The 26496-nt window shown below is 41.6% G+C and overlaps 1 protein-coding gene across 3 annotated transcripts in view; it reads left to right on the top strand.

Annotated features, from left to right (window-relative positions):
- The first annotated feature begins 1493 nt into the window (after positions 1 to 1493).
- The window catches only part of pdlim5a (PDZ and LIM domain 5a), an 81971-nt gene continuing 56968 nt past the window's right edge, over positions 1494 to 26496 (top strand). For all 3 annotated transcript variants that reach the window (XM_049578690.1, XM_049578689.1, XM_049578688.1), the window contains exons 1-3: positions 1494 to 1628; positions 2109 to 2352; positions 22521 to 22672. In XM_049578690.1, the coding sequence (XP_049434647.1) occupies positions 2254 to 2352; positions 22521 to 22672 (251 nt within the window). In that variant the 5' untranslated portion in view covers positions 1494 to 1628; positions 2109 to 2253. The remainder of the gene's footprint in view (positions 1629 to 2108; positions 2353 to 22520; positions 22673 to 26496) is intronic.

Raw genomic sequence — 26496 nt, 5'->3', positions numbered from 1 at the left:
TTTTCCTTCAACAACTAACGCACATGTTTAGGTTTAGGGAAAAAGAACAGGGTTTGGCTTTATAATCTTGCAGAACGCAAACAAAGCTCTCCTGGGTGAAGGTCGGTGTTTGTTGGATCCACCCACCCTTCTTGGACTTTTGCCACCTTAATTTTCGTCCTTGTCCCGCTGCGTTTCCCCCTGACACCACCAAGTGCCTTTATAGTTTAGCGGAGACCGGCCATGTGTCATGCTGACATTAAAGGACAGCTTTTTTGTCAGTGTCTGATGCTGCAAGTCATTGCCCAAGTGCTGGTTTTCGTCAACTTTGGAGTGAGACTGTGTTGGTCAGGAGCATGAGTCTTTCATCGATGAGTAGATGCATGCTTCCTCCTGCATGACATGGTTAGTGAGTGCTGTTTGGTAAATAGGAAATAGTTCCTACCGAATATGAAACTGCTCACAACAAGGTCTGTGGAGTATCTTGAGTAACTGGGTCATGATTTCTGGAAAGAGACATAACTGTTGAGTTTATCAAATATATTTTTGGTGCTTTGAGCACCACAAGCCGAGTGCCATCTAGTTCCATTATATTGGAGAGAAGGCTGACATCTCTACAGCCGATATCTGTCAAACTTGGCAACTCACACCAAAACAATTTTAGATTGATAAGTAGCACTACAGATGAAAGGAAAAATCTGGATTTTTGATTTGAGGGTGAACTGTCCCGTATCCAGTAGCTAAAGCTGATTAGTTTAGGACAAAGGAACTATGGGATAGAAAGCAGCATTTAAAAAATAGGTGACAGAGTCAGCTTAATGGTAAATTGAAATAGTTGTGAAAGTCAGCCGACATCAGCTGAAGAAAAATCTCAACCTGTCTCTGATTTTCCAAAATGCTTCTCTTGAAGAGTCAGTTTTATAGTTGGGGCATTGTGAATCAACTGTGTTACAAGAGTTTAGCATGTTGATCCTGAGGTTGTATCCAATCACCATCACCCCAGCGTATCATATAAAGGTAACCTTTCGAAGGCATTTTAATCAAAGCCTTTGGGATGTGCTCTCGGGTCATGATCTGGTTACGGCTGTTCCACCTTAAACGAAGCAGCCTGCAGCACTGAGTCAATGTTCCCAAAATATCCGAATGAAAGATAAACTGTCCCCTCTCCTCTGCCCCTCTCTCCCTCCCCATGTCATTTTCTCTGTGTGCAGTGCTCCCACACTCTTCTCCTTAATCCCCCGACGACCCCCCTTTTCCTATCTCCCCCTCCTCATTTTTTTTTACTGAGTGTTGTCTCCTCCCATCCCCTAATCCCCCCCCTCATATCATCTCCTCTCATTTCTCCTCCTCTTCTGTGTCCCACTCACTCCACCCATGGGTGATACCCCTCCTCTTTCCCCTCCCTCTCTCCTCCCAACCTAACCTCTACCCGTTCTCCCTCTCGCCTCCCTCCTCTCCTCTCCCCTCCTCCACCTTTTCCCTCCCCTCTTTCATTAGCTGGTATATAAGAGCATTGCATCCCTCTCCACCTCTCTCACACACATACAGTGTGTTTGCTGGGAAGGGGATAGTCCAGGGGAAACTAGGGATTACATTGTCTACCTGCTTGTGAAGGAATTATTTCCCTCTCTGGAATTTCCATTAAGGAGGTACAGCCTTTCCATTAACAATATTATGCTACTAAATAGTAGGATGCAATTATATTAATGTTAGCTGTGTAATTGACCCCTGGTGAGGGTTTCCTGGGGGTATTGTAAGTCTTTAATGCCACTGAACTGCTGCAGCATACTTTAGTATCATTTGCATTTGTATGTGTTTATATTTTATCTGCTTCTGAGTGTGCGGCCAGTTGCATAATTCAATTTTAATATTTTTTTTAAATTTGTAACCATGAAAATTCATATTGAAAACCTGTTTTTTTGTGTACTGAAAGTGTGTAACTACCTTTTTTTGGGGATATTATATGTTTTCAATCTCCTTTCCATTTTTGCTTCTCGCCTCCTCCCACTGCACCATCCTCTTGACCTCTCCTGTCATCCATCACCAAGTGTTTCTTCTCGCCTCCTTTGTCTTATATAACCATACAATAACAAATCTAATGTGTGCTTTACGTTCATATCTTCCCTCAGATCTTGGAACAACATCCTAAAGGAGCCACAGCCACGTTCTTATCATCACTACTATCACCCGATTTGCAACCTATTTGCCAGCCGTCAGCATCATCGCTCGACTGCAACATTAGCGCCGAACACGTTTGACATCATCAAGGAGACCATGAGCAGCAACTACAGCGCCACTCTGTTAGGCCCTGCCCCCTGGGGCTTCAGGCTGCAGGGAGGGAAGGACTTCAATATGCCCCTCACCATCTCCAGGGTAAGACCAGAACACACACACTTTAAAACACGTGATGATAAGTCTACTCCAACACACGTTCAAGTATCATCTATTATGTGATAAGAGCACATACCCTTTTTTATCTGCACACACATTCATCACAGTGCAGCTGCAGAATGGCATCCCAGCGATGCCACATGGCCGATAAGTGATTAAAAAGATGAAAACTGATTCCCTTCCGTCCTTCCTTTCTTCCTTCCTCACTCTCTCTCTCTCATCCTCCTGTCCATCTTTTCACCACCTCGCCACCACCACAGTGATGATAGCCCAACTGAATCATATGCCATCTGTCATGCATCGACCACACAGGAAACCTTTTCTCACTCTCTGTGCATTCCACTTCACTTTTGAGTGTCTGTAGTGAAAGTGCCGCAATCAAAGTTTCTGGCGCACACGAATCTTGGCTTCAGTCCCTCTGCGTGAACAAGTAACTTGATGGTCCCTTGGTTTCTTTGCCTTTCAGCGTCTACTCCTAATATTACCTCTTGTTGCCCTCCCAGTCTGCTCTTCATTCACACATTAAAGTTCACACAAATATGTTTCCCTCATCACTTTAACTAAAGTAGGATCCTGAAACTGATAATCCCTAGCTCAAGCTTCTGTTCCGTTCTGCTTGGGGAGTGCAGCCTCACTGGCACGCACGAAATACAGCAAAGCGTACACGCACCGCACCCGCATACACACATTCAGTACATTCACACGCACAAATACAAATCACTAGACCTGGCAGTGTATAGACTCCTGGCAACATGAGACTGATGATGAATGGCTTGCCAGGTCCTGTGCCAATCCCCCTTGGGGCCGCTTTGGGTTGCCATGTTTGTGTTATTACTTTGGATGTGATACTTTTCCCACTAACTGAAGCCATGTGAATTCTTACCACAGTTGTGTGTGTGTGTGTGTGTGTGTGTGTGTGTGTGTGTGTGTGTGTGTGTGTGTGTGTGTGTGTGTTTGTGTCTGGGAGTGCGTGCACGGACTCAAAATTATGGAAGACGCTATCTGGGTAACTGAGAGACAAAATAAATGACAGACAGAGGAGAGAAATAGAAAATGAAGGCGAGAAAAAAGAAAAAGACGAGCAAAAATTATACAAAATCAGCTCTGTATATGCAATCTTGAATTCTGATACATGGACGCTGTCACATCTGAAATAACAAATTAGAACAAAAATATTCTGCAGCACAAAAAAATTATGTGCAATGAAATCGTGCTGAAAAAGGGATGATAGATGGAAATAAATGTTGATGTTGGTCAGTGAAAGTTTTCTTATTCCCTGAAAAGTTGGCAGTACCTAAACTATAATTGTCTCAGCTGCTCACTCTGACCTTTACTGCAGTATCACAATGACAGTTATATGGTTTGAGGTTTCAAGACGTTGGCAGGAGTGTGAGTAAGTGCTGGTGCAGTTGTGGGTGCTGATAAAATAAATGTTTGTTCGGTCTGCTTAAGACCATGAAGTGTAAGTGGATAATATGACTTAGTATGCTTTTATATTTATAGGTAATTCCACATTAGGGTCCAGTTATGCCTAAAAATTCCACCTCCAGTTAGTGATTTTCGGTTAAAAGTGAAATAATAATTAAAGTCCTTCTCCAGACACATTTAAAAGTATGTAAAAATACGAATACCAATATTTTGCTTGACATGGTTTTCCAACATAATAGTTATAATTAATAATTTGCTTTCCAGTTTCTCCAGCGCTGCTCGTGATTTGTTGACCAGTGAAAAAAGCAGTGCTTATTAAGATGGCTAGCGCTAGAGTCAGAGAAAACATCGGAGAGATTCAGGCATACGTGTTTGAGCCTCAGTCAGACCCAGACTCATGAGTTCTGTTGTGCACCAAAATTGGTAACTAGCAGATGTGTAGTCTTTTATGTACGGTGTTTGTTAGCTTGTAACTGGAGATGGCTGACACCGTGTTACTGTTTTTGAAATGTACAAAAATATCTGCTATGATAGGATTTTTGGCTGATAAAGGAAGGAAGCTTCAGGGTCCAGTTTACATCCAAAAACTGCACATTCTACCATGTTTGCTGTCAAAACTTTCACTGTGCTAATGCTAACTCACGCTCTCTACTAAAAAGTCAGCACTTCGCTGGAGATTTCGGGTGTCTTTTAGAGTGTTGTCCAAAGTCTGTTTCCCCATCACGATGTGCTTTTCATATTAGACAGTGATTGATTTTCGTATTAGTTACGTACTTAATCTAGCTTGCCTAGTGTAGGCTACGTTTAAATCTCAGGTTTAAGGAAAGTGCACAGACATTGCCCCCTTTAGCAGAGAAATGTGAAGCACCTCTAGTGACAAACTCTGCATAGATACAAGTCACTATAGGCAAGGTCAGACATTTTAGGGGGCGCCAATGTAAGAAAAACAAATTTCAGTCAGGAACACTTTAGTCAAAGAAAACTTTATTTCAATTTGCAGTATTGTATTTGGCAATATGGCTCTGTTCTGGGGCCACTCTGCCTTTCTTAGGCCTATGCAGAAAGCCTCTTCCACATGCCTTTGTGTAAAGCCCAAGGCAGGAAGAGAAAACCTCTCTGCCCTTCCATGTGCAGGCGAGGAAAGCCTGAGGCAGGGAGAGCAACCTTCCCTGCCCTTCCATGTGTCTACATGGAAACCCTAAGGCAGGGAGAGCAGCAGCAAAGACCCCCAGGAACAGAACAGAGCAGCATCAATGACAAACAGAAATGACAATGATAAGTCAGACACAACATGAAAAGGAGGAGCTGGGGTGGAGGCAGGTTGCAAAGCAGCTTGCAGAAGAAGCAGTGACAGTAGGCAGGCCAAAGCAGTTTAAATAGGGTGCCCTGAATGAGATTCGCCAATTGGTTGCATAGAAAGGAATCATGTGATCTATCAGCTGACTCCCTTCCATCAATCAGCTGATCAGTAATTTGATTGGGCTGTTAAAGATCAGCTGATGTAGCTGGGATGTGAGCTAAGTTTGACGTCGTGTCCTGCTTGAACGCTATGCTCAGTTTTTTGAGTTGATGTTATATTTCTGTTTTTGTGCTGTTACTTCATTGTGCATAAAAAGGTGTAAACAAAAACATGAGCCAATAAACCAACACAGAAACTCAGCCCTTGTCATTTGCACAATGAATATCCCAATGGTTTACAGTTTTGAATACCTTGTTGAGGTGCCAACACATCATTTTGCTCTGACTATAAAGTCAGTGCGTCTTTGTGAAATAAAGGCCGATTATTTTATGTAGCAGTTTTTTGTGAAAAAACTGTAAAACTGAACAGCAGTGCATCTGGTTTTGGAAGAGTCAAAGTGAGTTAAGGGTGGCCATTATTTAAGTTTGGGTCCTGAGAGGAGAGAAATGTATATCAGCAGAGAGGAAAGGAAGAGAGTGGGAGCATGAGACTGAATGTACAGTGATACTGATATGCAGTCTGTGGAAATGAATGTACACAGTGTATACAGAGACTAAGGGTGACTTGAAGGCTGATGACAGACAGTCTCGGGCTGTGTGTCCCTCAACAGATCATTTATCTAGATCTCCCTTTCTGCCCCCCTCATTCTTATCATGCCTTGTACCCTCATACCATCCTATTTGTTTCTCTCTCTCTCTGTATCTATGTGCCCCTTTATTTCATTAGATCTTAGTTTCAGCCTACATACAAAAATCGAACCAAACCCTAACCTTATCCGACCTATTAAATCCAATTTACGTAGATGAAGGGCAACTCTTCTGACCGCTGATCACTGACACATACACACATATGCCCATACCCACAGTGTGTTTCTGCTGTGTGTCCCAGACACATCGCTCTCTGCCAGCCCAGCCATAGAGTTGGTTCTAAGAAGGGGTTATTAGGGAACGCAGCACTACTGCCAAACCACACTTACCCTAACAGCTGCTGTTGCTAAGCTCCATACATATGTGGATATACTGTGTGCTTCATTCAAGTCATAGCCACAGTATTATCACATTGTGCCAGTATTGCATCATGGGGTCGAGTAGGTGTAACCACAACTGTATGTCCTGAGTTATCTTCCCACTAAGTGCTGTCTTTCTCACTGCCTCTTTTATTTCTTTTTTCTTACAGTGTAGAAAAACAGTTTTACAACTGGCCAAGATTGACGGTGCTGCTTCTCAAAGTGCCAATGAAACTTTTTACCACAGTAACCCAGTTTGACGTAGTCCATAAAAGGAGATATGTGGAGAAGAAAGGAAAAGATTGTAGGCAGTGTGAGAGAGTGAGGTTGCGAAGTTCTCCTCAAGTATATTTATTAAAAGTCTGCAACACCTTGATCATTCCTGCAAATAATCATATATACAATCATACATTGTAATGCCCAGCAAAGCAGCTGGATAGTCACGCTGGTGCTCTTATTCAGAGTATATTTCAGTCACAACACAGGTGAAGGTCTTGCTCAGGGACAAGTGGCTGATGATAGGCTTAAAGAGAATAACAGCTCTAATAGTTTGTCAGTGTAAGCACCAGTCTGCCATAATACCTTGACGTGTAGTGAAGCAGCTATTAAATGGATGTGCTGCTGAAAAGATTTTGCAGAAAACAGCCTGCAGAAGCGCTCTGGTTACCGTTAATCCTCATTAAAACCATTTATTGTGAAATCCATTTACTTGTTTCACGGATCAAATGGTTTTCAAGAACAAGGTCCCTCATGTGTAGAGACAGGAAATAGCTGCCCTCTATTCTCAGTTAAATTTACAACACTGTGAATCAATATTTAAACGCCTCTGAGGGCAACCCACTTACAGGATCCACTGCTAAAATAATTTAAGGGAAGGCAGCCCAGGGGGAGCCTGTGCATTGAGGTTCTGAAAATAGATGCATCATTTTACAGGTCAGTTCCCCGTGACCACCACGCCCACTCATGAGGGAGACTGGTCTCGGATCTGTATCCTTGTTTTAAGAGCTCCTGGGTCTAGGCTGAATATTTACCTGAGTGCATCCTAGATGTTTCAGGGACTCTGAATAAAAACTGCAGAATTATGTTAGGATAGGTCATTTTTGAGGGTGAGTTTGATTAAATGTCGTTTTAATCAAATACAGGTAGATGGCAGCAGCACATTTTATGCTAACCACCTCCACATCAGCGCCATCTGTGGCTCGAGGCATTACTTTTTTGGGTTGTCTGTCCGTCCCATTCTCATGGACGCAATATGTCAAGAACACCTCTGGGGAATTTCTTCAAATTTGGCACAAACCTCCACTTGGACTTCTCGATGGACTGCGTAGATTTTGGTGATCAAAGGTCACTGTGACCACATGTCCATCTCATTCTTGTGAAAGCAATATTTCAAGAGGACCTTGAGGGAATTCCTTGAATTTCTACTTGGACTGAGCGATGAACTGGTTAGAATTTGGGGGTCAAAGGTCACTGTGACCTCACAAAACAGGTTTTCGGCCATAACTCAGGAATTATGCACATCATACGCTAATTATGACAAAACTTCAGAACGATGTCTAATAGAATCAAATGATGATGTGATGACATTTTATAGCCAAAGGGTCGAAGGTCAACTGTGACATAATGATTTTCTGCTAAAGCACTTATCTGGCCATTATTTAACTCAGTGGTTTCCAACTGGTGGGTCGCGGTCCAAAAGTGGGTCACGGGCCCAATCTGAATGGACCGCAATTGACTCGCAAATGTGTCAAGTTTGTAAAAACAGCATACTTCATTTTTGAGTGCAGTAAATTTCCGGCACAGAGCTTTTATTTTGAAGTGCTGTTTTCTGCTGTAGAGCCACTAAAGGACAGCTACTTGACAGGGACAGCAAACTAGCTCAACGACATGGCTAAATGTAAGTATGACGCTGAATATATTAAACAGTGTGGACCTTAAACGACTAAGGAGAAATCTGGACCCCATGGCTGGACCAGTTGGGAACCACTGCTTTAACACCATAACTCAGGAACAGAAGAAGAGGCATTTGGATACTGGATTTGTGACGCTAATCTTGGCTGTCGACCTTGAAACTGTGGTGGTTGTATAGCTCTTCTGTGCTGTTTGGTTGAAGATGTATGTGAAGCATCCATATTTTAGAATATGTAGTTTCTCTGCAGCAACATCCATAATTGAAGCAGGGTCAGCAGTCATGGCTACATGTGAGTCTGGACATGGACGTAAACGTTTACTGCAACTTGACTGTTTTGCTGAGGCATACAACCACGAGACAGTAATTCCAGTTATTAATGCATCTCATGAGAATCTGAATTTCTTTGCATCATGTCCATAATCAGGCATCTGAATGTCATCACTGGATGAATCCTTCCTCCAGGGCTCCATATAGAATTGTCTGGTTTTGAAGAATTGTTAATCACACACAATAAAGTTTGTGCTGTGACTACAGCAAGATGACTGGACAGCTAATCTATATTAAAACCTTTTCATGGAAGAATGCAGTTCCTGGAACAGCATCGGCTGCCTCCTGCCGCCCTAGAGACGCTTCAACAGGCGATGATAACAACTGACCACAGTGATGGGTCTATTTCAGAGACTCTATACATAGTCTCTGCCTCTTCTCTCCGCCTCCCTGCCTCCCTGCCTCCCTGCCTCTATTTCCTCCTCTTACAGTATTTACATCACTGTCCGGTCTCAAACCTGCTGTGATGCTGAAAACTTTGCACCTTAACTTTTCATACCAGACAAGCAGAGCCAGTTGACAGCTCCTCCGTATGACTTAATAACTCTTAAATCCATCTTAATCAAACAAGTCCCATGCTCCCCTCCGAGTGTCTATCTATCTATCTTAGTGAAATATTCCCAGAGCCAGAATCAACAACTTATCATTTCCTCTCCCACAAATCAATCTGTCAGTGCTGATGTGTGTGTGCCTGTTGGCGCAGACTTGTTGTATTTGGACTGTGCAAAAGACTGGACTTTCTCTGAGTTCACAGCAGCGCAAGGAATAATCTTACACCCCGTAAAATGTGAGATTTAATGTTTAAGATTGGCAGTTGTGGCTTTTTTGTGATGTCACAAATCTTCTGTTATTAATAGCTATTAGTAAACATTTGTGAGGTTGGTTTGTAGCATTATAGGAGTGATGAGTAAAGAGAGAAGGGAGGGATTACTCTTTGAAAACATCACTGTTCCTTCATATTGCATGTTGACAGTTATCTAGTCCTACTGGTGAACTTGCTGAGGCACTTCTGTCTTCACCGGTAATGGGCTGACTAATCCTTCGTATAAAGCCCTATCAGTGCCACACATGCCAATACAGGAACCATTCTGAAATGAGAATAACACTGTAATATTTTCAGCCATAAAAAAGAAACCTTTAGTTTTCATACAGGGTCACACTTGAAATATCTCACACTAGGCTGCTTCCATAATTCATGCTGCATAGTGGGCAAACCTTTCGAGGGACTTCAAAAAAGTAATTTATCTGCATTGTCTAAAGACATCATAATACAATATGAGGCATGCTGAAAGAATTCAAATAACAGTTTGTGAAGGACGCTGCTTTAGTGTAACTGGAATGAACAGAAGTATTTCAGGCCACAAAAACTTTTATAACCCTGGCAAACAAGCACAGCCAGGTCATAACATGCTCTGCAGTGAATTTGCAATGAAGAGGCTTGAATACCCTATTGTTTAATGCGCCTATAATGTATTTTCCACAGTAGCTGCTTATCCGGCCATGTCTCCTCTGTCTTCCTCTTCGGTTACTGGCCTCATGGCTGGTATCATGTATATTCATAATAATATTGGTTGACTGCAAAGACTGATAGAAATAAAACTTAAACGGCTGTGGGTGAGGAGTTCAATAGAAGGAAAACAGCTGCAGCTATTCTCTTTCCTCCTCAGCTTTTAGGTATTTGCTCTTGGTGCTTTGTTTGGATGTCGTTCAGAGGACTCTAGACCCTGAAGTCTCATGCCTACTGGCGTAACAGGAGGCAAAACTAGTGATGGTTCCTCTCATGTGCCAGTGATTTGGTTCACAGCTGGATGACCTTTTTTAACCCCCCTATTGTGTTGAGATCAAATTTGACTTTTCTGAAGTTAAAATATTTCATAAATATTGTGCTTTTTTATTGGCTTAAATAGCTATAATCACAATAAAACCAATGATTGTCATTTTATTTGTTTTTTTAGGGTCTTTGAAATTGTTACATATGTGATGATCTGGGTCAAATTAAAGAGTTTGTGTGGTTCTGTGGGTAAAATGTTATTCAAACTTGACTCAAACTATTGTTTTGATTTGGTTTGATTCACAACACTACCCACAATGTTTTATTGCTGCATCCCATACTACTGACTGACTCAACATGACATTACTCAAACACTTCTGGGTAGCAAACTGGCAATTGATTTCTACAGCAGAGATAAATAAATCAACAAACTGGTTTATTTCTGTTGTCATTTTCAGCCATTACTGTAACGTTTAAAGATTTATAGTTTAACAAGTGATCCGACCTATTTGATGTTGCTGCCGTGCTGATTTTATGAACTGTGTTGCTTTCCTTGTATCTTTGAAAAACCAAAACTACCGGCACGGAAGCTAAGCAATGTACTGCTTTTGTTTTTATTCAAGGAGTCTTGCAACTTTCAGAGTGCTGTCGGACCTAGAGTTGTCTTGCTTTGGTCCGAATCAGGGACTCATCTTCTTGCTGCATAATTGCCTAGAGTTGTGTGTTCTCACGACAGCATTTACAAGTGGACCAGATAAAATGTCTTGTGCAAGAAAGCTGCTCTTGACTGGTCAGAATTTCCAAGCAGGAAAAATCCAGGAAGTAAACCAAACGTTGAAGAAGAGTACACTTGCAAGATAAATGTGACACTTTCTAATGTCACAATGGAGGGACAACTACGCAGGTTGATTTTAGCGCTGGCCATCGTGGACTATATTGCTGTCATTGTTCTCTTTAGTCAAACCATACAGTTTGAAAACGAGGCGCAGCTCCAACTAGACAACAATGACTAACATGCTCATGCTTGTTTAACCCAAACAATGTGTCATGTGACTGCAGTTGGTTCAGATTGAGGTCTGAACACGTTCTCACCACAAATGAACCAACGAGAGTTCATTTGTAACCGGACCAAGACCACCTCTTCAAGAAGGTCTTGGTCCATTTGTTTTGGGGCGCACCCAACTGTGATTGCTGTGTTCACACCTGCCCAAATGAACCTTACTTCAGGGGCAAACGAACTTGAGTTTGACTGAACCGAACCAAACAGGGCAGGTGTGAAACAGCTCCAGTTACCTGTTGAAAAAGTCTGTCGGATGGCAAAGTGAAGCGCTTAGAATATTCTAAATATAGTGTGCATTGAAACAGATATTGATTTATTTTGGTGGCCGTTTGGGGGAGGGGAGTCAGTGTTTGCTCAGTGCTGTTTGATTTTTTTTTATACATACGCAGGGTTTTCTGCCCAGAAGTTACTGTAAACAAACACTGTGATTCAGTCTATTAAAAAACAGTGTTCTCTGTGGGTCAGATTTTACCTAATTTTTGATCATTTAGTTTGATGAGATTTCAGTGGCAAGGTAAATGTGGCCTTTGAACCACAAAATAAAGAAAACGTAAATGTAGGTTTTGAGGTTACGAAAGGACAACAAGTTAGTTAAGAGGTAAAACACTATACCGAGTAAAAAGAATTGCTTTTTGAGTGATGCAAAAGGTACATGCACCTTTTCAGCACAAGAAACCCCTTGATACTAATGCCTTATTAGACATTCAAGCAGTTTTTATTTTCAGTCTTTGGATGAATTTCTCACTGTCTGAGCTGCAGCTAGATTAAAAGCATACTGAGTAATGACACTCACTATTATTTTTTCAGAGTATAAACTCCAAGTCGTTTTAATGCTCCTTGGCTGGGTTTCTCCTCTGAGTTGTTGACCATATCATTCCAATTAGAACATCCTACTATAAACAAGTTACACATGATATCACCTGAAACTTGAACCCACCATTTTGGATTAATTACAGCCTCAGTAAGTGTGTGCCACCGATGACGCACACTGTGTGCGTTCATATGGAATAAGAACAATCCAGTCTTGTGTTAATATGGCTGTATTCCTGAATGTGCGTTCACCAGCCCTGCCAATGCTCAGTCCCCCAGCACCATGACAATCACATCATTGAGTCTGGCTGTGAAAGCTGGCTTGTTCGCTTCTAGTTTACCAAAGTGCAGTTAGTTTTTACAACGCAAAATAATGTCGTGGATTTGTTGCTGGTTGTGTGTGTAGTTTTACAATATAGCCCTCTGTTCCATCTATAACCTCTCACTTCATTTCCATGTACACGCCATGTAAAGGAAACATCCACCCGTCAGCACTTGAATACCGTGAAACTTGTAAATATGACATGTTTAATGGTTTCCAGCAGGTATATTGTGACAAGAGTGTCGGAGTTTATTTAGGTGGTGTGGACACTTTTCCTTGACCTGCCTTGTCGACTACTGCTTACACAGTTAGTGGTATCTTGTTTTTCCCAAATTGAGTTAAAGGCATCCCACAGAGATCTTGATCCTTGGTAGGAAGATGGAGCAGTGTTGCTGGGAGTGAGTCCCCGTTGTTTTACACAGACATTCCTGCCAATAGTGTCACATAATTCCGCTACAGGTGGCAGTAAAACGCCAAGAAAAGCCGCAACGTCTTTGCTAAAGCAGCGAAGAAAAAGACTGTTAACAAGTAAACATGGACGTAAATAATGCAGGCTTCAAACTTTTCCCAAAATCGACTCACCACATGTTTTAAGAGAAGTGAAATGCATTTGACACGTTACACACTGGTACACACACACTGTATTTTGGTGAGTAACAGTGAATGTAAGAAAACGCCACAGGGCACCTCTTAAACATTTACTGCACACTCTGTTGGACATTATCTTCATCACTGTTAGAAAAACAATTAGTTTCAAAACCCATATCAGAGAAACACTTGAGGTTTTTGTGGATATTAATATCAGGAGCAGCATGTTCTTCATAATGCTCTCTATCAGCTTGTATCACAGTTTAAGATTATGCTCGAATAGGGAGGCTTCTTGTAAGACTGGTAGATCTTTTGGCCTGATTCTCAATCTTGTGTGCAAAGCCTTATGGTTAATGTGTACAATGTGTTTTGTGGGTTTGACAGCTGCAGCTGCAGTGAGCCATCTATGGGAACTCAAAGCGATATAGCCTTTCCTTATAAAGTCTATAGCATTAACATACAAGTCAGGCTGTGATTATTAGACACCGGTGCGCACACAGCTTTAGGGGAAGAGACAAGTTATTTTCAGATTCTTTTATGAGATTGAAATTATGTATGTGTATGTGTGTGTGTGTGTTAGTGTGCCAGCATAGGGTTGTGCATGTGTGGGTACACATGTGCAAACACACACCATGCATATACTGTTACAGGAATGTTCAATCATTTAGAGGAGTGATACCCAGCTTACGGCCTGTGGGATAGGGTGCTGGGTGGCCCGCCGACTAGTGTATAATTCACAATGAAAAAAAACAAAGGATTCACACTGGTAATTTATTTATTTTTTTCTATTAGGGCTGAGGGCCTTTAAAAACTTGCTGTATAAGGGTGCTTTCACACTTGCCCTGTTTGGTTCGGTTCAATCAAACCCAAGTTCATTTGCCCCCAAAGTACGGTTCGTTTGAGCAGGTGTGAACACAGCAATCGCACTTGGGTGAGCACCAAAACAACCGGACTGAGACCGTTTTGAAGAGGTGTTCTCTGTGCGGTTATCAACGAACTCTGGTGTGGTTCGTTTGTGGTGAGAACATGTTCCGACCTTGATCCAAACCAATTGCAGTCGCAATAGGCATTGGTTTATTAATGTGCGCCTCCTCCATTCAGCACATCCAATGCATCAAAACATTGTTTTCTAGTTGGAGCCGCGCCTCGTTTTCAAACTGTATGGTTTGACTAAAATGAACAATGACAGCAATATAGTCCACGATGACCAGCGCTACAATCAACCTGCGTAGTTGTCCCTCCATTGTGACATTAGAAAGTGTCACATTTATCTTGCAAGTGTACTCTTCTTCAACGTTTGGTTTACTTCCTGGATTTTTCCTGCATGGAAATTCTGACCAATCAAGAGCAGTTTTCTCACACAAGGCATTTTATCTTCTCAGCTTGTAAATACTGGCGTGAGAACACGAACCAACTCCAGACAATTATGCAACTTTGTAGCAAAATTGGTCGCTGATTCAGACCAAAGCAAGACAAGTCTAGGTCTGAAAGCTTCCTAACATCATGTTGATTCTAACTCCCTGCTGGAGGGCTGCATTTTCTATAAAGTACATGATCTCCAGATTCTCCATTCTTCACTTTATATTGTTGTCTCAGGTATGCCATACTTGTACTGTAGATCCTTTTCAGGTTTTTGTGTTTATGTATGACTAGCTTAGTGTGCAGTAAGGTGTGTGTTACCTTTCTGTACATAATGCACTTGGCTTTAGATTCTTCTATCTGATCATCATTTTCATGAACTTGACTTTTAACCTTGGAGCAGTCAGCCTGCCAGCATCAGACTCTTAATAACAGCTGAAAAAGAGAAGTGGATTTTGTCAGATGAACAGTAAATCCCGTTTCAGGTATTTCCATGATGCAGCTGATGTAACTGCACGATTTACCTCCTCCAGGAGTATAAATTTTGAGTGAAATGTTGCACAACACAATTTAACGTGTGTTAACTGATGCTCATACAAGTGGGTTGAGGTGATGTCTGCCCCGGCTTCTGTCTACTGCACTTTCTTAATCTTCCCTTCTCTCCTTGCTAACTTTTTTCCGTCTCTGTCTCTGTACCTCTCTCATAAATCTCACCTCGATATTTCTTCCACTCTATCTCATACCCTCCAAACTCCGTCTGTGCTGCCTCATATAACTTTTTTTGTCGCGATTTTGCTGTTTGCTTAGTTGCTAAGAGATCGGAACACTGAGACTGTCAGGCTATTATCCTGCACACATTTTAATTTTAGTACCCATACTACTGTTATAAACGAGGAGCTGGCCATATAACAGGAGGGTTTTAAATGAAATAAAAATAGTGATAGAAAAATATTACGCCATTGAGTAGAACTTTCTGTTCCCCCACGGGACTAAAATAAACTATTAAAGACTCTTTCTTGTCGTGGAGGATCACACTAAAAGATAACTGCATATCTGGCCTGAGTGAGGTAAATATTTCTGAAGGCTGGCATATGGAAGCTGCTTTTGTGGATGTTTCAGTTACAAGGAACAATCTGGATGTTCGTGTCTCCTGCTCTCAGCGTTTCACTCTCAGCATGATGTGAACCATCTGCCTGTCATCTCTGTCACTCCTCGCACTGAAAGCAGGCATTGTTCAAAGCACTCAAACTGGTCAGTGTATGTTCAAACCAGACAATGTTTCAGCACTCCAGCTCGCCTTTATTGCTGTGTGTTGGAACCAGTTGACTTTTTCAGAGCACTTAAATCAGACAGCGCATGTGTTGAAAAGTGACGTTGCTGGAAGCATAATGGTAAGTTCATCTGTGAAGGCTTTAACACACTGCATGTGTTTTTCTCATTCTTTCGAATAAGTGTTGACACGAATATTGACCCTTTCACTTTTGCATGAATATATAATGAGGCGGGGGACTTTTACACAAAGGTAGCTGGAAATACAGAGTATCAGGTACGTTGTAAAGACAGTGTGTAAAGGCAGATTACAGCTTTTATGAATTGTGACACTTAGTTAAAGCTCCATAAAGAGTTGAATTTTCATTGTGGCCACCTGAAGGCCAGGAGAATTCCACTGGACAAACATAAACTTTAACATATGATATAAAGTTAACATTAACCCTCAAGTGGCCATAGGAGTTATCACTGGGAGCAGAGGGAAGTAGTGTGACATTGTAGAGCCAGGACGCTGGGGTGGATAGTTGGGTCAACTAAGGGCTTGACTTGGTCACAGGAGATTGCTGTTCATTTCCACCCACCCATCCATCCATTTTCAACCGCCTATCCGGAGCAGGGTCGCGGGGGCAGCAGCCCTCAGATGTCCTTTACCCCAGCAACACTTTCAAGCTCCTCCTGGGGGACACTGAGGCATTCCCAGGCCTTAACTACCTTAACCTTAATCTTTACCATGGGGTTATTATTGTGACCAGAGAGATGAAGGTCACCTAACCTTAAGAAAGTAATCATTTTAAACCAAACCAAGATGTTTTTCCAACTGTAACCCGTCCTTGATCTTTCTCTTCACTTAACCAATTTGTTTTTCAGCTTAAGTCTAACCAAACCTTAACTCTAGTGTTCATCATAAAACAGATTTCTTTTTCAACAGTGATTTTTTTCATCTGTTTTTTACGGAGAGGGGTGTCAGATCAGAAGGCACTGCTATGTGTCATTCTAATGGGCACAAACAATATTTTTATGTCATTTAATTACGAGGACTTGTTGGTTCCTGACCAACTGGTTTATCAGCACTGGTCTGTGACTTTGTTATTATGAGCAACACCTTGTACATTGAACACAGGCATTTTCATCCATTGTTGTAGAAAATCTTTATCAGAGTTTAAAGGGTCACTGTTTTATTTTTCAACCTGGACCCAATTTTCCCATATTTTTGTGTCCAAGTAACTAATAGGAACAACAAATTTTGAAGTTGGTCCATAATAGAGCAAGACTGCTGCATCTGGCAGCAGCAAAACAGGCCGCAGTGCAACCACTCCGAGCATGTACGTACCATAAAGTGCTTGTTTTTGCCACTGACAGGCTCAGATAGTTTCTATAAATGTTCATATACAACATTATGGAAAAGCATCCCTACAGAGATAGACCTTTCTGTTACAGAGTAAGATCCTTTTTAACCAGAAACAGCCCCGAAATTGGAATTGGCAACGCCACTAAACTTTTTCCAACTGGATGAATTAAGGGTTTATTTTAACCAAACCAGAGTTAGTAGCTTCACAAAATGTCTGTAGAGGAGCGCTTCCAGGACTGAAATTGATTGCTTGAGGTGCTCTTTGGATGGGACAATCATAGCAAAACTCGGGAAACTCCAAGGCACTCTCTTTTGAAAAATTAAAAAGCCTTTGTTGTTATGGCTTGGTCGTCTTAAAACTTTAAAAACTCTGATGCGTTTCGGCCTACAAGCCTTCGTCAGGCTTTGGTTTTTGACTCCCTGACGAAGGCTTGTATGCCGAAACGCATCAGAGTTTTTAAAGGTTTAAGACGACCAAGCCATAACGATAAAGGCTTTTTAATTTTTCCAAAGAGAGTGCCTTGGAGTTTCCTGAGTTTTGCAGAGTTAGTAGCTGTTGGAACAGTGGCAAGACAAGCCAAGATGGTTTTATTTTGTTCCTTTCAACTTTGAATGAACTGTGAGTAAGATGATAAAATTATTGTTTATCTTTTATGGAGTCTAGTGGGTTTGGCGATAGTGGCTGTTTATGGATCTTTCTATTTAACAAAAGTTAGTGGCAAAAACAAGCACTTTCAGTGGACATACATTAATGGTGTATGATTCGGCCCAGGTGGTTTCACTGCAGCCTGTTTCGCAGCTGCTGGCTGCAGCACTCTAGCTCAATACTGGACCAATTTTGGAAATATTTGTTCCCATTAGTCACTTAGACACCCAAACATGGAGAATTTCAGCGCAGGATGCTATGACCACATTAGCCACTCTTCTCAGTCTGACAGGGCTGAGGTGTTGGAAAGTCACTAATCTTATTCCCAGTTAAAAATTTCTAAACTGTTAATTCACTTTTGTCATGTGTTTTGTCTCCCTGTTGGGATGTTTACATTGGTCGCTCATCGAAGGGTTGTTAATATAAGTCGTCGTCGAGTGTTAACGGATGTCCTGAGGTCAGCTGCTGCAGAGGGTGTGCTTGATAATCCAGCATGAACCTACATACATGTACTGTATTACCGTCTCCGGTGGATATGTGCATAGTGTTAAAGCTGCTGTTTTCTGTCATGGCCAAAGCAACAGAGCCATAAATCAAATACCCTGGGAAACTTGAAGGGCTTGGCTTGTTGCATAGACAGATTATTTAGATATCTGTTTCTGATTTTCTCAATGATTTGTTGCTCTCTCTTTGATATGAAAGTGAAACTACTTTGAGCGCTGAAATCTTTTTAATCATTGTGATTGAAAACAAATGTTTGCTTTTGGAAACAGATTTCCTGCCAGCGCGAACAATTTCTTTAGACTTGTTTAGAATGACGACCTACAGATTAAATACTTCACACACAAATTAAAACCCCCTTTTTCATTCTCTGTCTGCTGTATGGCCTCTTGTTCAAAATGCGTTGAACTTTCCGATATGGATGTGGGTAGCTTCAATGCAGAGAGAAGCCAAGTGTTTCTGTATGTGTTTGGAGAGAAAGAGGTACTGGTTGTGTGTGTGTAGGGGGCAGAAACAGAGCACTAATTGGGGGGGAAACATATAATTGAACATTTTGTGGTGAGCATTTGGGCCGTAACAGTGCCAGAGTGGTTAGCATGAACACACCCCTTGAATTGGGTCAAAATGCACACAGAGGAAAAAGCCCAAAGATTCAGCAGTGGCAATTTTTGAGACTGTTCTCCAAAATACAATCACATAGCGTATTTGTACAAGTGAGAATTACAACCAATCTTTACTTGTATTGTTAGACGGAACTTCTAGTGGCTGTAGAAGGAGGTCAGGCATTGTAGAGCGACAAAGTCCGGAGGTAGATTTGTCAAACAATCACAAGGCTTTCATCCAGGAAACCTGTGTTTGTGTCCTGCATGAAACCTGAAGTCAGTGTTTAGGTGTTTTAACTTCTGTAAGCATATTACGTAATACATCATGTACGCCACATGAGATAAGTCGCATTACATTGATAATTACTTATTTTAAGCCAAACCATGATCAGTTTTTTCCTAATCTAACCAAGGAGTTTGTTGCCTAAACCTAACCACATGTTTGGTGCAACTGTGATGGTCTCACAATGTTAACTACTTGTTTAAAGCTGTGACCATGAACAGTCACATACAGTACAAGTTATTATGTCCACCAGTGGGGGCTCTGATTTCAGAAACGCTCCTGTAGGTCACAGTGGTTCCAAACTGGTCCAGCCATGGGGTCCAGATTTCTTCTCAGTTCGTACTCAAAGGTTCACACAGCTTAATCTATTCAGCATCATACTTGAGTTTGGCCATGCTGCCGAGCTAGTTTGCTGTCTCTGTCAAGTAGCTGTCCATAAGTCACTCACTCTACAGCAGGAAACAGCACTCTGAAATGATAGCTCACTGTACTCTGAAATAAAGTGTTTTTTAGAAACTTGACACATTCGCGAGTCACTTGCGATCCATTCAAATAGACCTGCATCCCACCAGATGGGAACCACTGTATTAGAGGGTAGGAACAAACGACTTATGTGGGCTTATGTTTTCTCCTTCCCCTCTGTTTCTCCCTTCCTTCCCATCCACGCACTTCTAATCAGTGTCAAGTCGATCCCTCATTACTCTCTTCTTCCTGCCCTCTGTGGTTGTGAGGAGTGGTGAGTGATGTTGCGTGTGTTGGGCTAATATGACTATAAAAGGTTGGGGCCACAGAGCCCTAACACTAATCCGGGTGCAGAGCCTCTTTTATTAGCCCTGCCTGTGTCTGTCTGTCTTTGTGTGTGTGTGTGTGTGTGTGTGTGTGTGTGTGTGTCTGTGAGACAAAGATAGAGGCAACAGACACAGAGGGGGACGTAGCAGACCAAAGACGACTAAACCCACATTACCGTCTCTCATCCTCTACTGCCATTTCTCATTCAGCAGAAACGGATTTTCTCGTAGGAGCTCCAAATTCAAATAGCTGCACTCGAAGTGATATATGGGGGGTACGAGAAAGGGCCACTTCATAGCTAGAACAACCACAAAAGTGGTCTGTGTGCATGTGTGTGTTCACTGAAGTGGTCTGTGTGGCCTCTTTTTTCACTGTGTCAAAAGAAACAAATGACCTCACTCCTCTTTGGACACACTTGGACCTTCTGTGTGACCAAGAATGGTCAGAATAACAGCTGCAAGGTGTTCTTGTTCTCTACGGACTTGTAATATATACTATACAGTTTATAATTTAAGTCCCACTTTATTAAAAATATAGCAAACAAATTGCTACAAAAATAATCTATCAATTTTTGTTATAAAAGAAATGTGTTGTAATGATACCTTCACATTTGTCTTAGTTACAGCACTGTTGCGTCATGGGAAAGAGACAAGAGTTACAGTGTGTAACATCCCACGCACATTTCCAGATTTGTCACAGTCCTCCCTCAGCCTACTGATAAGAAAGGCTCTGGTTTTTATGACACATGCTGCCACAATGTATTGCCCTGTGTGTTGGTAACAGTAACTGAGTTGAGGACAATAATAATTTAAAATAAAGATACTTATACAGTATTTAAGGTTATCAAAAAATAAACCAAAAAATCTCCTTACATGATGTTTATGCAGGAATTCAACATAAAAATTCCTTCTGATTTTTTTTTCTATCTGTAAGAACAGTACATTTGTGTCACCATTACTTCAATCATTTAAAATATTCTGTCTCACCTGTCTAAATGTACTTCAATAGCACATACAAATTTAACTTTCCAAGAAGAAAACAGGGTGAGTTTCAACACACAAAGATAGAACACATAATTGCACATTTAATCTAATTTGATTTTATTTCAGCGGGTGGACTTGTGTGCCTGTTAAATGCTTAGTTGCCTCGCAACTGTTCTCCAACACTTGTTTACATAATCTGTTGCTCACAAATAGATGGACTACATCAGCAGTGATGGGTGCGGAAAATGTTGCAGTTGTTCCCCCAGCGTGATTATAATTATATATTTAACATTATTGTCATGGACAACATTGATACAGTACAGTATTTGTGCATGTTGAAGCCATGTTGAGCTGCGGGGTTGGTATTAAATACGAGCCCTGCAGTTCATCACGAGTTCTTTTGTGTGGCTTGAATCTGGTTCAAATTAACCAGCTTCCCCCGAAGTGGAAGTGCAGCAATTAAACTTTGTTTAGATGCAGATATTTGAAGCATACCTCAAAAAGCATGGCAGACACTGAACACCAGAGACAAGTGAAGGGCACGCATAGTTTCCTCAAAGCCAATAAAGCGGGTATGTGTCTCCAATGTGTAGCGTCGTCCTTTTAGCTATTTGTCACCTTTTTAATTGCGTTTGGTACGGAGAATAATGACATAACCGCTTTTTACTGGAACTAGAGTCACTTTGGTTGACCTTAAGTGTGTATCACGTTAAGCTTAAGTAGGTGCCATTAAAAAGCCCAACCCTCTTCCTGCGTGTGAGATTTAGTGGCATCTAGTGGTGAGGTTGCAGATTGCAATCAACTGAAACTTCTACCCTATGCCAAGCGTGTAGGAAAACTACAATGGCCAGCACAAAAACACAAATAGCCCTATATAGAGCAAATGTGTGGTTTGTCTGTTCTGGGCTACTGTAGAGACAAGATGGCAAACACCATTGACGAGGACCTGTTCCTATGTATATATAAACCACTCATTCTAAGGTAATGAAAACACCACAGTTCTTAATTTTAGGTGATTTTTGCCAGCGTACTCTCCTAAATCCACACACTTAAACTTTAAAATTTGGCTCTAAAGTGGAAATAATGTCTTGTATCAGTTTGCTCCATGTCAACGTCCATATGCGAGGGTCTTGACAATGCTGAGAAAAAAAAATCTAGACTCCACTTTTTATTGCTATGGTCTTTTTCGATTTTCACTCAACAAAACATTTTGCACATTTAGCCTCCTGGTACATTTTCAATGTACGCATGTTGATAAGTCTTAATTTTCAGTTAAACAACCTACCGGTAAGAAATGGCTACATATGGTAGTGGAGAGTTTGGACTCAAGGATTGCATCAAGGCTGTGATCTTTTTTTTCTCACATGCTGTGGTTAAGGAACTTTTTTCCCGTAACAAGCTATAAGCCCAGTATGACAGCAGGTCATAAAGAAGAAACAAAGGCAACTCAGAGATGAAAGCTCCTGCTATTAGACACGTTTGAGTGGATGTACAGTAGACCCTCCATGATGTGGTAGAGGACCAGGTCTTTCATTAGCTTTGCCCAAGTACCTCTGTAATGGAATGGATCCATAAATCCTGTGATAAATACAGAGTGAACGTGTTCTTCCCGCCCTCATGCTTAATAATCCTGACTGTGATGCTGTTGCTGATAATTTGAGATGTTTGTGGTTTTGTGTCTCTGCAGCTGACAGATGGTGGGAAGGCGGCTAAAGGTGGCATTGGCATTGGAGACTTGGTTCTGTCTATTGACGGCATCGCCACGGAGGGCATGAACCACCTGGAGGCCCAGAACAAGATCAAGAGCTGCACTGGCAACCTCAGCCTCACCCTGCAGAAGTAAGCTCACACTCAAAGTGTATGCGTGTGTGTAGTAGTAGTTACGAAACTGAAACCAAGCTGCTTCACTATACAGTGATTTAATGTGTGAACGTGACTGGGAAGCCATTTGTCTCCATGACAACACAGGATCTGTACATTCCCTTTCAAAGTCTCCCAAACAACCCATCTCTGCATCGGATTTACAGTCCATGCTTCCCCTTTGAACCCCAGACATCCCGCATATAAAGGCAGATGTTCACTGTTGTTGTAGGAGTTAATCTTAGCTCTAACACACAGCAACACCATTAGTTCTGCCTGATCTCCTGTTCCCTGAAGGAGAGAGGAATAACTGAAATCACAGCGAGAGCATCACACATGTGGACCACCCCCTCTCCCCAAGGCCTACTCCTCACTGTTTGGAGGAATCCTGTTGTACAGTGGAGCTGATTTATCACAAGCAGTTGTGTTGCAGTGTGTGTGTGTGTGTGTGTGTGTGTGTGTGTGAGGCTCTATATTGGTTCTCATGTGGTTTGAATTGTCCAGTTCCTTGGCAGCACCTGTAGGCATGCGTGTGTTTTCATTTGAACACTGTGAGATGTGCAAGGCCCCTACACTTGTCTTTTCTGGATTCGAGCTCATGAAAGAGGGAGCAGATTTACAGCACACAGTCCATGCAGAGATCAAATGAATTAATTTGGCTATACATTCATTCATTCATTGAGAATTGACTTAATTGGAGTAATAAAATGCTCAGTTTCCTTTTCTCTTTGTGCATTTTGCCTTATCTCCTCATCTGTGTTTGCATGTCTGGATTTCACATTCTGCTCTCCCTCGATGACTTTTCACCCCCACCCCCACCCCCCCACCCCACCCCACCCCCCCACCCCCCTCCTCTCATTCGAGGCTAACTGGGCATGTCCTCTAATTTGTATCCAGTGGCAGAGAACACATACTGTAATACCACAGGGCTTATGGTAGCTCAAGGTCACGGTGCGGGTTCCTGTAAAAGGGAAACCCATGATCAAACTCTTTTTTAGGATGAGTAAAGCAGGTCTTAGAATAACACTTGGCTCAAAGGACATCAGTGGATGATTTACTTCTTAAAGTTGAGTTCATATTTTGATGGATGGTGAAGGTTTGCTCGCTAAAGAGGGTCAGCAGGTTCTACTGACAACGATGTGGAAGATATACAACCAATTGGTCGCACAGTCATTGAATTCACACTAACAAGATGTTTCAATTAGAGCACAGCCTTTCTCAGCTCATTGATAAAACATCACAAAGGGTGATGATTGAGTTTTACAGTAATTAGTTTTGAAGAGATTAGGGCACGTGTAGTTTGGCTCATGGTTTATATAGTGAAACGGTACTACCACACATGCATCTGCTTATATAGTTTGTCTCCTTGAGGCTGCAATAAAACATGTGGATGAGACGACTAATAGATTCAACATTTCTGTGCTTCATCTAAGATTTGGCAGATAGTGAAAGATCGTGGTGCTTTGCAAGACTCCTCGCAGAACTCAAACCTGCCAAACATGTGATTTATTATTATGACTGGCACACCATATATCTTTTAGTTTGACAGTTTGGGAAATATGCATATTCGCTTTCTTGGCGAGAATTAGATCATTGGATTGAAACCAGTTGTCTGTCTGTCTAAGATGAGGCTTCAGACAGGAGATGGTTAGCTTAGCATAGCATAAAGACGGGAACAAGGGGAATCAGCTAGCTCTGTCCAGGGTTTTGCACACATTCATTTGTTAATGGCGACCCTCCACGATATCAACATCTGGTGCCTCATATTGCTTTTCTGTTTTTGGATCTGTTGGAATATACTGTATATTACATTCGGTTTTTCATTGCGCCATACTCTCAGGACAAAGAGCGTGCTCTGGAGATGGACAGAGCTGCAGAACACCAGGTGCACTGAAAGTGAAATTTAACCGTTCATCACGCTGGTTCCAAAAATTTACTTTGACTCGCCTCAGCAGCTGCTCCTCTTGTCCATTAATCTGATCTGATCAGCTCAGATTGGATCGACTGATAAATCAACCTCACAACTCAAACTCCACAAACTGCTGCTGAGGGGGGAAAAAAAAAAAATTTAGGGTTTCGATTGCGCTGCGTTCATGGTACCGCAAAAATATGTATAGAGAGGACACAGAATGATACAAAGGGAAAGTTTGCTGATCCCCCCTGGGGTTAAGATTTGTATCTTCGACTTTTGTTTCCAATTATTTCATTAAAGCTACAATTATTAACTTGTGAAAATAACTTGTCATTTTTGCGGAAACTGTCACCATATTTCAAAAGAAGTACATGAGACAGAAGATCTGTGAAAAAAAAAATCAGGTTTCTCCTCCTACTGCTTCTAATGGCATTTGCCAGAATCTACTGCGGCTCACCATAAACAACCAATCAGAGTCAAGGAGAGTCAGCGCGATCAGTATCAAACAAGATTCTGTTACTGCATTACCCATTTTGTGCCTTAAATGTTTTCAGAAACACATTTTAGTGTACTGTTTAGCTGTAAAACGTTAAAGTTTGTGACCCGGCAGTCATGTTGGATATACAGTAGCTAGTCGAGCTGAGAACCTAAGTAAGTAATTAAGTAAGTAATATTTATTTATATAGCGCTTTTTGCAGACATACATGTAGGTGACAATGTGCTTCACAAGGATGATATATAACAAGAAAGAAATCATGGAGATAAAGTGACTACGTGAGCCACGTCTAGCGCCGCCCACCAGATGAATGGTCTCATGTTACAGCTAAACAGTACACTAAAATATGTTTCTGAAAACATTTTAGACAAAAAATAGGCAATGTAGTTACAGAATTTTGATTCCTACTTGATCAGTGCTGCCTAGTTTGACAGTTTGACTGCAGTTCATGAGCAGCGACTGACATGACTGACAGCTGCGTTAGAGATTCCTCGTCTCTAATTGGTTGTTTCTGTTCATGTGCGGTAAGGTTATCAGAAATATTACAAGGCAACACAGTAGGCCAAGGAATATAATTTTTTCACTGATTGTCTGTCCCATTTAGTGCAGTGTGAATACAGTGACTGTTTTAGCAAATAATACAAAACATTTTTTTTTAATAGAAGTTACCAGCTACAGCTTTAAGCTGCCTAAAGAGCTGCCAAGTGCCAGTGTAACCAAACAAATCTCTTGTAAGGCTGCACTTGTTTGGCGGACCAGTTAAAGGATTACTTCTTCTGCATTGCTTGGTGTCTGCGGCAGACATCAGCCCTTCAAGGGTTGATTCATGCCCTATTGGAAACACATGGATCGGCTTGTTTCATTAAGTGGCAGTCTTATATTATTAAGACTGTGTGACCACGCAGCCACTTTGGGGACAGCTGGCTCCAGCTTCTGCTTTACTGGGTTACTTTACGGTCCAGAGGATTGACAGTAATCCCTGCGTCTACTCCAGACTCCATTTACAATAAGAAATAAGATCAGAGTTTCAAGGTTTCTGTTTGTTGCTTGGCACTCATTGGCACTGTGATTTAGACATACTGTATATCCAAAGAGTGTCATGCCTGGGTCAACATCTGGACTTTAATGGGTTTACATGCGTAATGGAAAGAACCAATCTATTCTCTTGTTTTTATAGGCGTCACTCGCCTCTCTTCATTTTTCCCTTTTGCCTGCACATTGTGATTGGGTTTGTCACTGGGTCAGATAGCAACAGGAATGATAACATTGAGAAGATACAGAGAGACGTTAACAATGCATGTGGTGTCTGTATGTGTGTATTTTAAAAGGAGACAGGTTGTTATTCCTTTTCCAAATAAACGAGTGATGAGGGAAAGAGATGGACAGCAGATGTGT

This window comes from Epinephelus fuscoguttatus, linkage group LG6 (assembly GCF_011397635.1).
Source record: "Epinephelus fuscoguttatus linkage group LG6, E.fuscoguttatus.final_Chr_v1".
Classification (NCBI taxonomy): Eukaryota; Metazoa; Chordata; class Actinopteri; order Perciformes; family Serranidae; genus Epinephelus; species Epinephelus fuscoguttatus.
The sequence above is the reverse complement of the archived record's forward strand: the minus strand, read 5'-3'. Positions and strand labels throughout refer to the sequence as shown.